We start from the raw sequence: 13468 nt of genomic DNA, 5'->3' as shown, positions 1-13468 counted from the left end.
ATACCTGTGATAATCTGAAATACCCAAAAAGCGCCACTAGATGTCTTGTGATAACTTGAAAATTTCCAGTAAATGAACCACTCTTTGCAACCCTAGTATTTATGAACACTCCACCTAATGATTCCACTGATCAATAATGTTGTATCCTAGTGAACTTGTTGAAATGTTTGTTGGCTGAATAACAGATCAGATTGTATTTTTTATTTGATGAGGCAAGCCAGTTTAGAACAATTTCTTATTTACAATGACCCCATATTGGGGAACAGTGGATTAACTGCCTTGTTCAGGGGCAGAACGACACATTTTTACCTTGTCAGCTCAAGGATTCGTTCCAGCAACCTATCGGTTACTGGCCCAACGCTCTAACCACTAGGCTACCTGCTGGTTACTGGCCCAACGCTCTAACCACTAGACTACCTGCTGGTTACTGGCCCAACGCTCTAACCACTAGGCTACCTGCTGGATACTGGCCCAACGCTCTAACCACTAGACTACCTGCTGGTTACTGGCCCAACGCTCTAACCACTAGACTACCTGCTGGTTACTGGCCCAACGCTCTAACCACTAGGCTACCTGCTGGTTACTGGCCCAACGCTCTAACCACTAGACTACCTGCTGGTTACTGGCCCAACGCTCTAACCACTAGGCTACCTGCTGGTTACTGGCCCAACGCTCTAACCACTAGGCTACCTGCTGGTTACTGGCCCAACGCTCTAACCACTAGGCTACCTGCCGCCCTATACTTCACTGGTGCAGTGAAGTATAGGGTTCATACACACAATAGAAATACATTACAGACATTTACAACTTAGCAAGACTGTAGCACAATTGAGGCTAGTTGACAAGTAGGTTTGGAAAGTCCCTGAACTCTCTGCGATAGACACAGGGTTCTATTATGGCCTGGACACAATCCTGACATGGATGTGTTTTAGAGGAGGACTAACGTGGCTGTTTTTCTCTGTAGACAGATGGTTTGTTGTTCAGTTATTAGCCATGCTTATAAGCCCCAGGCAAACACTGGTGTCATCAGACAGCCCTGTGCCCTATGGCAATCAGAAGACTTCTTTAGTACTTCCAGTTGTATCTGAAGCAGTCCTTCTCTAACACACAGAGATACACAACCTGATGACTGGCTTTCTATCCTCATTGTCTCTCTTCCTCCCTGTCCCCATCTCTCTCTGTTCTCTCTCTCTTCCTCCCTATCCCCATCTCGCTCTGTTCTCTCTCTCTTCCTTCTTATCTGGCATGCTTAGCCTGTCCTCTTCCTCCCTATCCCATCTCCTTGTCTGTCTATCTCTCTTTATCCATCTTTATCTGTTTCTGTGTGACAGTCTCCCTCTGTTTTTCTCTGTTTTTAATCTGTGTCTGAGAATAAGGAACCCCAGTCAGCGGACCAGCAATAATGCTGGGTATTTCTTGGTAGTAAAAACGCCACGATCAGTGGTGAATGATTTAGCTGGATGTTCTTATTGAGTCAGGGAGACTCCCAAGTACAGTATGTTTACAGGCAGAGAAACCTCAACCTAGGTTACATTCCTGTGGCATCTCCCAGAGAGGCAGCTTGTTCTCTTCGTCACGGTGTGTGTGCAGGCCAGACCGGGACAGTGATGCCACACAGAGAGGTAGTGCTCTGCTCTCTCACCCCCATCTGTCCAAGACCCTCTGCGTGACTAAAACCACAACACTGCCAAACAGCCAAGACAAGACACGCCCCTGGGGACAGATACGCTGTGACGTGGCCCACCATGGCATATTGAAGCAGCCTGGTCTTACCGTAGCTGGCTGGGCTTTCTCTCTGAGATTGGGGTTAATCAATGTACTACTTGTTATCTCTAACCCTTCTGTAATGTGTTACAGTGTCACATGTTGTTTTAGAAGAAGTCGACCATAATCATGTCAGATTATAAGATTTGAATATATCCTTTCTGTATGGGTGTGTATTTAACACTGACTACCTCTCTGACCTGTGGTTTCCAGACTGTGGGCTGAACGTACACAAGCAGTGCTCCAAGCTGGTGCCCAGCGACTGTCAGCCAGACCTGCGCAGGATTAAGAAGGTGTTCAGCTGTGACCTCACTACCCTGGTCAAGGCCCACAACACCACACGGCCCATGGTGGTGGACATGTGTATCAAGGAGATAGAACTACGAGGTACCGTTCCGTTTAGCAGCCATTCAGTTTAGAATGTTTCTGTGACATTTAAGCCAGGTGCACCCTGCATGTTAGCTAAACTGAAAGAATATTCAAATTTCAAGGTGAAAATGGATGTCTGGGATTTGGTCTTGGTCAGTTGGTAGAGAATGGCGCTAGCAACGCCAGGGTTGTGGGTTCGATTCCCATGGGGACCAGTACTTTAATGTATGCACTCACAACTGTAAGTTGCTCTGGATAAAAGCGTCTGCTAAATGACTAAAATGTATTGGCTCTCTTGGACCAGGGCTAAGGAGGCTCCTAAAGTAAATGCTGTGTAAACCAATCTTTTAAATTCGCATCAAATTCAATCAATCAAATGTATTTATAAATCAATTTTTACATCAGCAGATGTCACAAAGAGCTTAGACAGAAACCCAGCCTAAAACCCCAAACAGCAATGCAGATGTAGAAGCACAGTGGCTAGGAAATAGTCCCTAAAAAGGAAGGAACCTAGGAAGAAACCTAGAGAGGAACCAGGCTCTGAGAGGTGGCCAGTCCTCTTTAGGCTGTTCCAGGTGGACATTGCTACATTTAGTGAAAGAAAATTGTCCATTTGAACTGTGTTGAACTACTCTCAAAAGGGTTATTTCAACTGGATGTGTTATTTCTAAAATATATGTAATACACTTAATCAAAATATGTAATTCCCCCAAAGTACTGTAATCTGCCTCAAGGCTCCATTGGTTGAAATAAAGGCCACCCTTGTTGAATAATTTTGTTGATCCAAAGAGCTTGTTGAGTTTATTTAGTAGAGACTGCATGGGGGTGAAAGAGGGTACAGGGAGTAGAGATAACCGACTCTCTGTGTTGCTGCTTGCAGGTCTGCAGTCTGAGGGTCTCTACAGAGTGTCTGGCTTCTCAGAACACATTGAGGACGTGAGGCTCGCCTTTGACCGAGGTTTGTGTTAACTTAATTTCCTTTGCCTCAGTGCTTAGGTCTGGTTTAAGGTTATGAGACATGAAAGTCCATAGGTTCAAATGAAAAGCACATGAGCACAGGATAGCCGTATCAGACTGCCGGATGTCGTTATGTGAGGTGTAAAGGGCATATATGTTGCATTGTGGTAATTGTAGTGAATATACTGCAGTCTGGTCGGTACGTAATGTGTCTGGTGTGTCATCTCTGCAGATGGCGAGAAGGCAGACATCAGTGCCAATGTGTACAACGACATCAACATCATCGCTGGAGCTCTGAAGCTCTATCTGAGAGACCTGCCCATTCCAGTCATCACATTCCACGTGTACTCCAGATTCATACAAGCTGCAAGTACGTACTCCCATACTTATTCCCACAATTAGCTCAATGCACCTTGGGTCTCCAGCGCAATGACTGATGGCGTACTGAGCTAAAGGCTAGGCACTAGCTTGGGGAGCTAAGGAAAATCTTCACGTCTTAGGCACGGTTATTTATCAGGTGAATGTAACTAACATTAGTACTTCCTCCTGGTAGAAATTCCCAACCCAGACACCAGACTGGAGGCCATCCACGAGGGGCTGCTGCAGCTCCCGCCAGCCCACTACGAGACCCTACGCTACCTGATGATGCATCTCAAGAAGTGATGAAACACACACACACACACTGCATCTGATCTTCATGGGGTTGAATCAGTGATGTAGTCTTACAAATATACATATGTTGTTTCTCACCTTTCTGACTGATATAATAATCATCTTTCTCACAGGGTCACCATGTTTGAAAAGGACAATTTCATGAATTCTGAGAACCTGGGGATTGTGTTTGGTCCGACGTTAATGCAGCCGCCTGAACAGAACGCCCTGGCCACTCTGAACGACATGAGGCATCAGAAACTCATCATACAGCTCCTGATAGAGCATGAAGATGTCTTGTTTTGAAGGACTGGAGCCCTGTCTGTTGCTGGGCAGGAAGGACGAGCCCTGTCTGTTGCTGGGCAGGAAGGACGAGCCCTGTCTGTTGCTGGGCAGGAAGGGCTGGAGCCCTGTCAGGGCAGGAATAGGATGTTTGATTTATTCCATACCAGAGGAATCTCAAGCCATCATGTCTGTCATCATATGAAGTGTCAAAATTCCCAAATGTTTCTATTGTGGTCAGATTTGCGCTTCCATTGCTTCTCTCCCATAAGCATGACTGTATCAGTTGAAGTTGAGTCTGTGGTACGTCAGTCAGACATCATGTCTTGTTACAGTAAGGTCAAAGGTTGTCACATTCTGTCATATTCTCCTTAAGAGGAACAAGGTATTGGATACGTCCCAAATGGCACCCTATTTTCATTACTTCTGAACCGGCCCCATAGGGCTCTGGTTCACAGTAGTGTGCACTATATAGTGAGTAGGGTGCTATTTTAGAAAAAGCCATTGATTCCAGCATTTCCACACACCTTTCATAAATCTAGCATCATCACACTAACACATTCTTCCTGGTTGATGTCTGTCTGTATAGTGATTGTCTGCTCAAGTGTGTTCGTTGTGTGCTTATTGGTTAATGAGTCTCATGACTCAGAGACTCTTTTGACTCAGTAACTGTGTGATCCTGTAGGGTGAGATATGGATGGATGGTCTATGTATGAAGCACTGTGCAGATCAATTTATTTTGTGAAGATTTCTTTTTGCAAAAGTTTTCAGCATCATGTGCTTTTTATCCCCTGAAGCTGATAGGTTGTCAAGGATCTGCGATGTGTTCCATTGTCAAAATACAACAAAACCCTAAAGGAATTGGTAAACAGAGCAGGTTAAACTTGTAGGGAAATGCTTAGAAACATATTTTGAGTGGCACTGTTGAAGTTCCATCTGCAACTGTTTGTTGGTACTAGAAAAATAGGCCGAGTTATAGTATATGGTTTGGGTGAAATGTGTCTGAGCCTAAATGTTTACAGAAAACTTTTGAATCAAATTTCCCATTCTTTTAAATTGACACATGGAATGGGTAAATTAATGAATATAATATATATATTAATATTCATACTTTAGTGGAATACCATGGGGTAATATATATACATATACACACACTGAACAAAAATATAAACGCAGCATACAACAATTTCAACAGAATTTACTGAGTTACAGTGCAAATAAGGAAATAAATGAATTAGGCCCTTATCTATGGATTTCATATGACTGGGCAGGGGCGCACCCATGGGGAGGCCTGGGAGGACATAGGCCCACCCACTTGGGAGCCAGGCCCAGCCAATCAGAATTAGTTTTTTTCCCCACAAAAGGGCTTTATTACAGACAGAAAGACTCCTCAGTTCCATCAGCTGTCCGGGTGGCTGGTCTCAGACGATCCCGCAGGTAAAGATGCCGGATGTGGAGGTCCTGGGCTGGCATGGTTACACGTGGTTGTGAGGCCGGTTGGACATACTGCCAAATTCTCTAAAATTATGCCGGCTTATGGCACATTCAATTCTCTGGTGGACATTCCTGCAGTCAGCTTGCCAATTGCACACTCCCTCAAAACTTGAGACATCTGTGGCATTGTGTTGTGACAAAACGGCACATTTTAGAGTGAACTTTATTGTCCCCAGCACAAGGTGCACCCGTGTAATGATCATGCTGTTTAACCAGCTTCTTGATATGCCACAACTGTCTGGTGGATGGATTATCCTGGCAAAGGAAAAATACTCACAGGGATGTAAATACATTTGTGCACAACATTTTAGAGAAATTAGCTTTTTGTGCAAATGGAACATTTCTGGGACCTTTTATTTCAACTCATGAAACATGGGACCAACACTTTACATGTTGCGTTTATATTTTTGTTCAGTAATAGCTACTCGTAGACTGCCAAACATCTAGTCTGGGTAAGGACTAGACCTCGTAGTGTTCTGCCACTATTTGACACATACTAAAGTCAGGAAACATGAAGTCTAAATGTTCAGCCTATAAAACTGCCTGGAGCAGCTATAGGTGCTGTGGAACTCACCCACTCCAAACAACGTCATGGCGATAGAGTTTACACATTCTCTGTTGTTTTCCATTATTGATAATAATTGAAATCCTTTCTACGAATCAATTTTATTAAAAGTATTTTTGTGATGGGTGCAATTAAGATTGTAATTTATCAAATGCTGATTTATTAAAAGGATGTAAAATGACATTTTGCTCAATCTTTTATGTGTACGTTTAGGATAGGCTACAATTCAATTGCTCAAAGCAATGTCTGCGTCATGGTGCAATGCAATCACAACACACACGTACTCTACCACACCTTCAATAGGACAACGATGGCGCAATAGCGCTGGTGCTGAAGAGAGCAACAATGGTGGACGCCCTGTACCTGAGGGTACACACATGGGATGTGTCTCAAATGGCACCCTATTCCCTATATAGTGCACTACTTTTGAACAGGTTCCATAGGACTGTGGTCAACAATAGTGCACTATGTAGGGAATAGGGTGCCAATTTGGGACACAGCCATGATTAGTCACCCTGTTTCTAAATGTAAGGGTGTGGAGGACTTTGCATGTATTGTTTCTTCTGTGTGTCTAGTTCTCAGATAATGTGTTACTCTGGCTGTCAGGTCAGGTGTTCTTCCTGCAGGCTTCCAGGGAGGTAACTTCTCTCCCAGTTTTACGTGCACCAATCAGGTGTGCATGGGTGGGGTTTTGTTTGTAGGCGATATAGACAGCTGTATTCCGATGCCTGTAACATTTGTTGCCTCTCAGTGACAGGGAATACATCAGAAGTCGGTTATTTACAGTCGGGTAAATTCAAGCCTTGATTGGATGTTGTAAATTGAGTCTTCCAAGTGGATGCAGCTGGAAAAAACTTGGAATCTACACTGTCTTAGAAGGTCTGTGTGCGGGTCATGTTGTCCTCAGCCGAGGACTGACCTCACGTTGAACCCCCTTGGAGATACTAGAAGAGACACCAGAGGGCTGAAAACATACAGGTGAGTTGATGGCAGGTGTATGACATATTATCCATCATAGCTGATCACAAACGTATAGCATGTTTACATGACAGCTATATGAACATGATTTCCTATATTTTCTATTATTGACAGAATTTTTATGGCATGATTGATTCTTTTTTCTCAAAACCAGTTTGGCCATATTGACATACAGAACTGTATCTTGCAGGTGAAACGTGATCCTCCAGATATGGCAGCGCCTGTGAGATTCCCTTGGTGGAGAGCATTTGTGACAAGGAAGAGTATTCCAACAACCCAAGAATCTGGTGAGACCGAACCTTCTGGGGAGAAGATATCTCCTATCTCCTCCAAATCTACACCGGACTCAAAGGGAAACGAAACATTTCCAGATGCAGAAACCTTCGACGATGCAGAGTTTGAGCCAATGTTCAATGAGAAAACTTGTAGACGGAATCTCAAAGTGTCACGTTCTGGACGTTTTAAGGAGAACAGAAGAGTACGGGGGACCATACCTGACAATAACAACTTCAGTGGAAGTGTTGCTGCGACTGCTGTTGCTAAGTAGTCCAGGCTATACCATGATCATTCTACCTGCCAGACTGCAACCTGTTATGGAGCATGGAGCAATGATGATGAAATTTGAATACATTTTGAGGCATTTTTTAAAGATATAACTTTCATAAATGTTCATCAATTGCGCCTATCACCAGGTATACACCTAATTCATAATATGTTTTGGCCAATGAAGGATGGATACGGAATAGTTATGAAGTATCAAATAATTGTAAAGAATGATTTCATAATCATTTTATAGTGAAATCGGGAAGTAGCTCCGTCCGGGACACAAACCAGGGTCCGGTAACTGTCAAGCCATAGACCTTAATGCCAAGAGTTCTGGGTTAAGGTTACTATATTACCACCTTCCTTCAGGAGAGTGTCCCCACACTTCTCTATACCAAGTCTCTCTCATGTGTACACGCCTCTCCGATGGCCTCATAGGTACCATCCCACTTCACTAGGTGTGGGTTAAGGTCTCCTACAATATTAATTTTCAAGTATGTTTTCATATTTCATACACACACAGCCTAAAGCACATGGTATCTAATGTTACAAATATATCCAACCAGGGTCAATTACTTATTTTGTCATTTGTTTGAATTGCTTTTTGTGTGTTTGTTTTCTTGATATGAAGGACATGACGGACTTGAGGTGGTTTGATATGAAGGACTTGAGGTGGTTTGATATGAAGGACAAGAGGTGGTTTGATATGAAGGACTTGAGGTGGTTTGATATGAAGGACAAGAGGTGGTTTGATATGAAGGACAAGAGGTGGTTTGATATGAAGGACAAGAGGTAGTTTGATATGAAGGACAAGAGGTAGTTTGATATGAAGGACAAGAGGTAGTTTGATATGAAGGACAAGAGGTAGTTTGATATGAAGGACAAGAGGTGGTTTGATATGAAGGACATGAGGTGGTTTGATATGAAGGACAAGAGGTAGTTTGATATGAAGGACAAGAGGTAGTTTGATATGAAGGACAAGAGGTGGTTTGATATGAAGGACAAGAGGTGGTTTGATATGAAGGACAAGAGGTAGTTTGATATGAAGGACAAGAGGTAGTTTGATATGAAGGACAAGAGGGGGTTTGATATGAAGGACATGAGGTGGTTTGATATGAAGGACAAGAGGTAGTTTGATATGAAGGACAAGAGGTGGTTTGATATGAAGGACAAGAGGTGGTTTGATATGAAGGACAAGAGGTGGTTTGATATGAAGGACAAGAGGTAGTTTGATATGAAGGACAAGAGGTGGTTTGATATGAAGGACAAGAGGTAGTTTGATATGAAGGACAAGAGGTAGTTTGATATGAAGGACAAGAGGTGGTTTGATATGAAGGACAAGAGGTGGTTTGATATGAAGGACAAGAGGTGGTTTGATATGAAGGACAAGAGGTGGTTTGATATGAAGGACAAGAGGTGGTTTGATATGAAGGACATGAGGTGGTTTGATATGAAGGACAAGAGGTGGTTTGATATGAAGGACAAGAGGTGGTTTGATATGAAGGACATGAGGTGGTTTGATATGAAGGACAAGAGGTGGTTTGATATGAAGGACAAGAGGTAGTTTGATATGAAGGACAAGAGGTAGTTTGATATGAAGGACATGAGGTGGTTTGATATGAAGGACAAGAGGTGGTTTGATATGAAGGACAAGAGGTGGTTTGATATGAAGGACATGAGGTGGTTTGATATGAAGGACAAGAGGTGGTTTGATATGAAGGACAAGAGGTAGTTTGATATGAAGGACAAGAGGTAGTTTGATATGAAGGACATGAGGTGGTTTGATATGAAGGACAAGAGGTGGTTTGATATGAAGGACAAGAGGTGGTTTGATATGAAGGACATGAGGTGGTTTGATATGAAGGACAAGAGGTGGTTTGATATGAAGGACAAGAGGTAGTTTGATATGAAGGACAAGAGGTAGTTTGATATGAAGGACAAGAGGTGGTTTGATATGAAGGACAAGAGGTAGTTTGATATGAAGGACAAGAGGTGGTTTGATATGAAGGACAAGAGGTGGTTTGATATGAAGGACAAGAGGTGGTTTGATATGAAGGACAAGAGGTGGTTTGATATGAAGGACAAGAGGTAGTTTGATATGAAGGACAAGAGGTGGTTTGATATGAAGGACAAGAGGTGGTTTGATATGAAGGACATGAGGTGGTTTGATATGAAGGACAAGAGGTGGTTTGATATGAAGGACATGAGGTGGTTTGATATGAAGGACAAGAGGTGGTTTGATATGAAGGACATGAGGTGGTTTGATATGAAGGACAAGAGGTGGTTTGATATGAAGGACATGAGGTGGTTTGATATGAAGGACATGAGGTGGTTTGATATGAAGGACAAGAGGTGGTTTGATATGAAGGACAAGAGGTGGTTTGATATGAAGGACAAGAGGTGGTTTGATATGAAGGACAAGAGGTGGTTTGATATGAAGGACAAGAGGTGGTTTGATATGAAGGACATGAGGTGGTTTGATATGAAGGACAAGAGGTGGTTTGATATGAAGGACAAGAGGTGGTTTGATATGAAGGACAAGAGGTAGTTTGATATGAAGGACAAGAGGTGGTTTGATATGAAGGACAAGAGGTGGTTTGATATGAAGGACAAGAGGTGGTTTGATATGAAGGACAAGAGGTGGTTTGATATGAAGGACAAGAGGTAGTTTGATATGAAGGACAAGAGGTGGTTTGATATGAAGGACAAGAGGTGGTTTGATATGAAGGACAAGAGGTGGTTTGATATGAAGGACAAGAGGTGGTTTGATATGAAGGACAAGAGGTGGTTTGATATGAAGGACAAGAGGTGGTTTGATATGAAGGACATGAGGTGGTTTGATATGAAGGACAAGAGGTGGTTTGATATGAAGGACAAGAGGTGGTTTGATATGAAGGACAAGAGGTGGTTTGATATGAAGGACAAGAGGTGGTTTGATATGAAGGACAAGAGGTGGTTTGATATGAAGGACAAGAGGTAGTTTGATATGAAGGACAAGAGGTGGTTTGATATGAAGGACAAGAGGTGGTTTGATATGAAGGACATGAGGTGGTTTGATATGAAGGACAAGAGGTGGTTTGATATGAAGGACAAGAGGTGGTTTGATATGAAGGACAAGAGGTGGTTTGATATGAAGGACAAGAGGTGGTTTGATATGAAGGACAAGAGGTGGTTTGATATGAAGGACAAGAGGTGGTTTGATATGAAGGACATGAGGTGGTTTGATATGAAGGACAAGAGGTGGTTTGATATGAAGGACAAGAGGTGGTTTGATATGAAGGACAAGAGGTGGTTTGATATGAAGGACAAGAGGTGGTTTGATATGAAGGACAAGAGGTGGTTTGATATGAAGGACAAGAGGTGGTTTGATATGAAGGACATGAGGTGGTTTGATATGAAGGACTCACATACAACCAAACGTTATTTAGATCATACTGGATTAATCTGATTCTGTTCATACTGTCCTAGGCTACCTAAGTTCTAGTATGCATTAATGCAGTGGTTCCCAACCATTTTTTGGTTACTGTACCACCAACTGAATTTTGCTCTGCCTGGAGTACCCCTGAAGTAGACATGTGTATTTTACCAGTAGACCTATGGTCTCATGAGTCTTCTCAAGTACCCCTGTGGATAGACCAGGTACCCCCAGGGGTCCTAATACCACTGGTTGGGAACCACTGCAGTAATGAACTCTTACAGTGGATGTGAATGAAGGATATGCCAGCATGTACATTAGCTAGTGTTGAGGAGATTTTAAGATTAAATTTAGTTGTTTACATCACATAATATTTTAAATGTAAAAAGAACAAAACATCTGCATTTAGTACAGCAATGTACGTACACACACACGCACACTCACTCAGGAATTACATATGACGTTAATACACCTTTGTTACATATTTATTGTGGATAATATATTTACTATTTTGTCACGATCTCAAAATCTCTGTTTTGAATGGACTATGCCTACTGGCATCATTGTTTACAGTCTGCTAAAAGTTTACTTCAGAGATGTATATGAAGAAAAAACATCTACAATATTTTAAATAAATGTGTAAATATGTCATTTGGTTTACTTTGTGTTTTATTTTCACTTAACAATAACAGATATGGTGAAGAAAGCTAAATACATCTAAAAGTCTAAATACATCTTAAATTAAATTAAATGTTATTGGTCGCATATACATATTTAGCTAATGTTATTGCGGGTATAGCGTAATGCTTATGTTCCTAGCTCCAACAGTGCAGTAATATCTAACAATACAAAACACACAAATCTAAAAAGTAAAATAATGGGATTAAGAAATATATACATGTTAGGATGGAAGTCTAGAAGTCTAAAAGTCTAAATACACCTACCTAAAAGTCTAAATACACCTACCTAAAAGTCTAAATACACCTACCTAAAAGTCTAAATACACCTACCTAAAAGTCTAAATACACCTACCTAAAAGTCTAAATACACCTACCTAAAAGTCTAAATACATCTTGAAGTCTAAATACACCTAAAAGTCTAAATACACCTACCTAAAAGTCTAAATACACCTTGAAGTCTAAATACACCTAAAAGTCTAAATACACCTAAAAGTCTAAATACACCTAGTCTAAATACATTTAGAATTTAAGATTCTGGTTTATTCTGGTTTCTAGAAGATCAATGGATGCATGACCTCGAACCACACAATAGATGTAGCCATTGTCATTGTTCTGTTGCTAGGCCTCTGGGTGTGGTGAAATGTTTAGACAGCAGCTTCCCTGGGGCTGTTGGGGTTATTTTTAAATCATACATTCTTGCCTCTTAGAGCACCATTATTATAAACAGAATTACCTAGGCTTATTACAATAAATTATTGATAGATCCAAATGACCAGTTCCTCCTTACTGGATTAGAGGTAGCTACTGTAACTCATTATGGTTCATGTGAACGGCATGGTTGCTAATGTCAGTGCCAGGACATGATAATGCTTGCTAATGACAGTGCCAGTACATGATAATGGTTGCTAATGACAGTGCCAGGACATGATAATGGTTGCTAATGACAGTGCCAGGACATGATAATGGTTGCTAATGACAGTGCCAGGACATGATAATGGTTGCTAATGTCAGTGCCAGTACATGATAATGGTTGCTAATGACAGTGCCAGGACACGATAATGGTTGCTAATGACAGTGCCAGTACATGATAATGGTTGCTAATGACAGTGCCAGGACATGATAATGGTTGCTAATGACAGTGCCAGGACATGATAATGGTTGCTAATGTCAGTGCCAGGACATGATAATGGTTGCTAATGACAGTGCCAGGACATGATAATGGTTGCTAATGACAGTGCCAGGACATGATAATGGTTGCTAATGACAGTGCCAGGACATGATAATGGTTGCTAATGACAGTGCCAGGACATGATAATGGTTGCTAATGACAGTGCCAGGACATGATAATGGTTGCTAATGTCAGTGCCAGGACTTGATAATGGTTGACTGACGACCTTAGTTAAGTGAAATGTACAGTATAAAGGAATGATCTGGTTCATCCTTTTTCAACTCAGATTCACACAGAAGTACATACTGTATTCCCCGTTGCTCTATGTAATCTGCTTATTCACCCGTGTTACAGATGGTGTGAAATAGGGGGACAAATATTTGTGATGGAATGGCTTCTGTGAGCTTTTCACTTCAATTGTTCTCTCCAAGTAAGCAAGGGTGTTGTTCTACACTTTGGGTATTAGTATGAAAACAGAAGAAAGAGCGCCCTCTACTGTTCATCCTGTACTCTACTATCAGTGCCTCTCCCTTATTAAGGCATTTTTGGCACAATTGCAACTTGGCCATGTTTGCGTTGGGGGGAAAATAATAAAATAATAA

At 41.9% G+C, this 13468-nt stretch overlaps 1 protein-coding gene across 1 annotated transcript in view; it reads left to right on the top strand.

Annotated features, from left to right (window-relative positions):
* LOC120040288 (beta-chimaerin-like) overlaps window positions 1-4789 on the top strand; it is a 50883-nt gene extending 46094 nt beyond the window's left edge. The window contains exons 9-13 of the mRNA XM_038985483.1: window positions 1978-2151; window positions 3014-3091; window positions 3323-3460; window positions 3644-3749; window positions 3876-4789. Of these exons, the coding sequence (XP_038841411.1) occupies window positions 1978-2151; window positions 3014-3091; window positions 3323-3460; window positions 3644-3749; window positions 3876-4047 (668 nt within the window). The 3' untranslated portion in view covers window positions 4048-4789. The remainder of the gene's footprint in view (window positions 1-1977; window positions 2152-3013; window positions 3092-3322; window positions 3461-3643; window positions 3750-3875) is intronic.
* Window positions 4790-13468: the final 8679 nt, after the last annotated feature.

This window comes from Salvelinus namaycush, unplaced genomic scaffold (assembly GCF_016432855.1).
Source record: "Salvelinus namaycush isolate Seneca unplaced genomic scaffold, SaNama_1.0 Scaffold34, whole genome shotgun sequence".
Lineage (NCBI taxonomy): Eukaryota > Metazoa > Chordata > Actinopteri > Salmoniformes > Salmonidae > Salvelinus > Salvelinus namaycush.
This window is presented reverse-complemented; position numbering and strand designations above follow the sequence as displayed.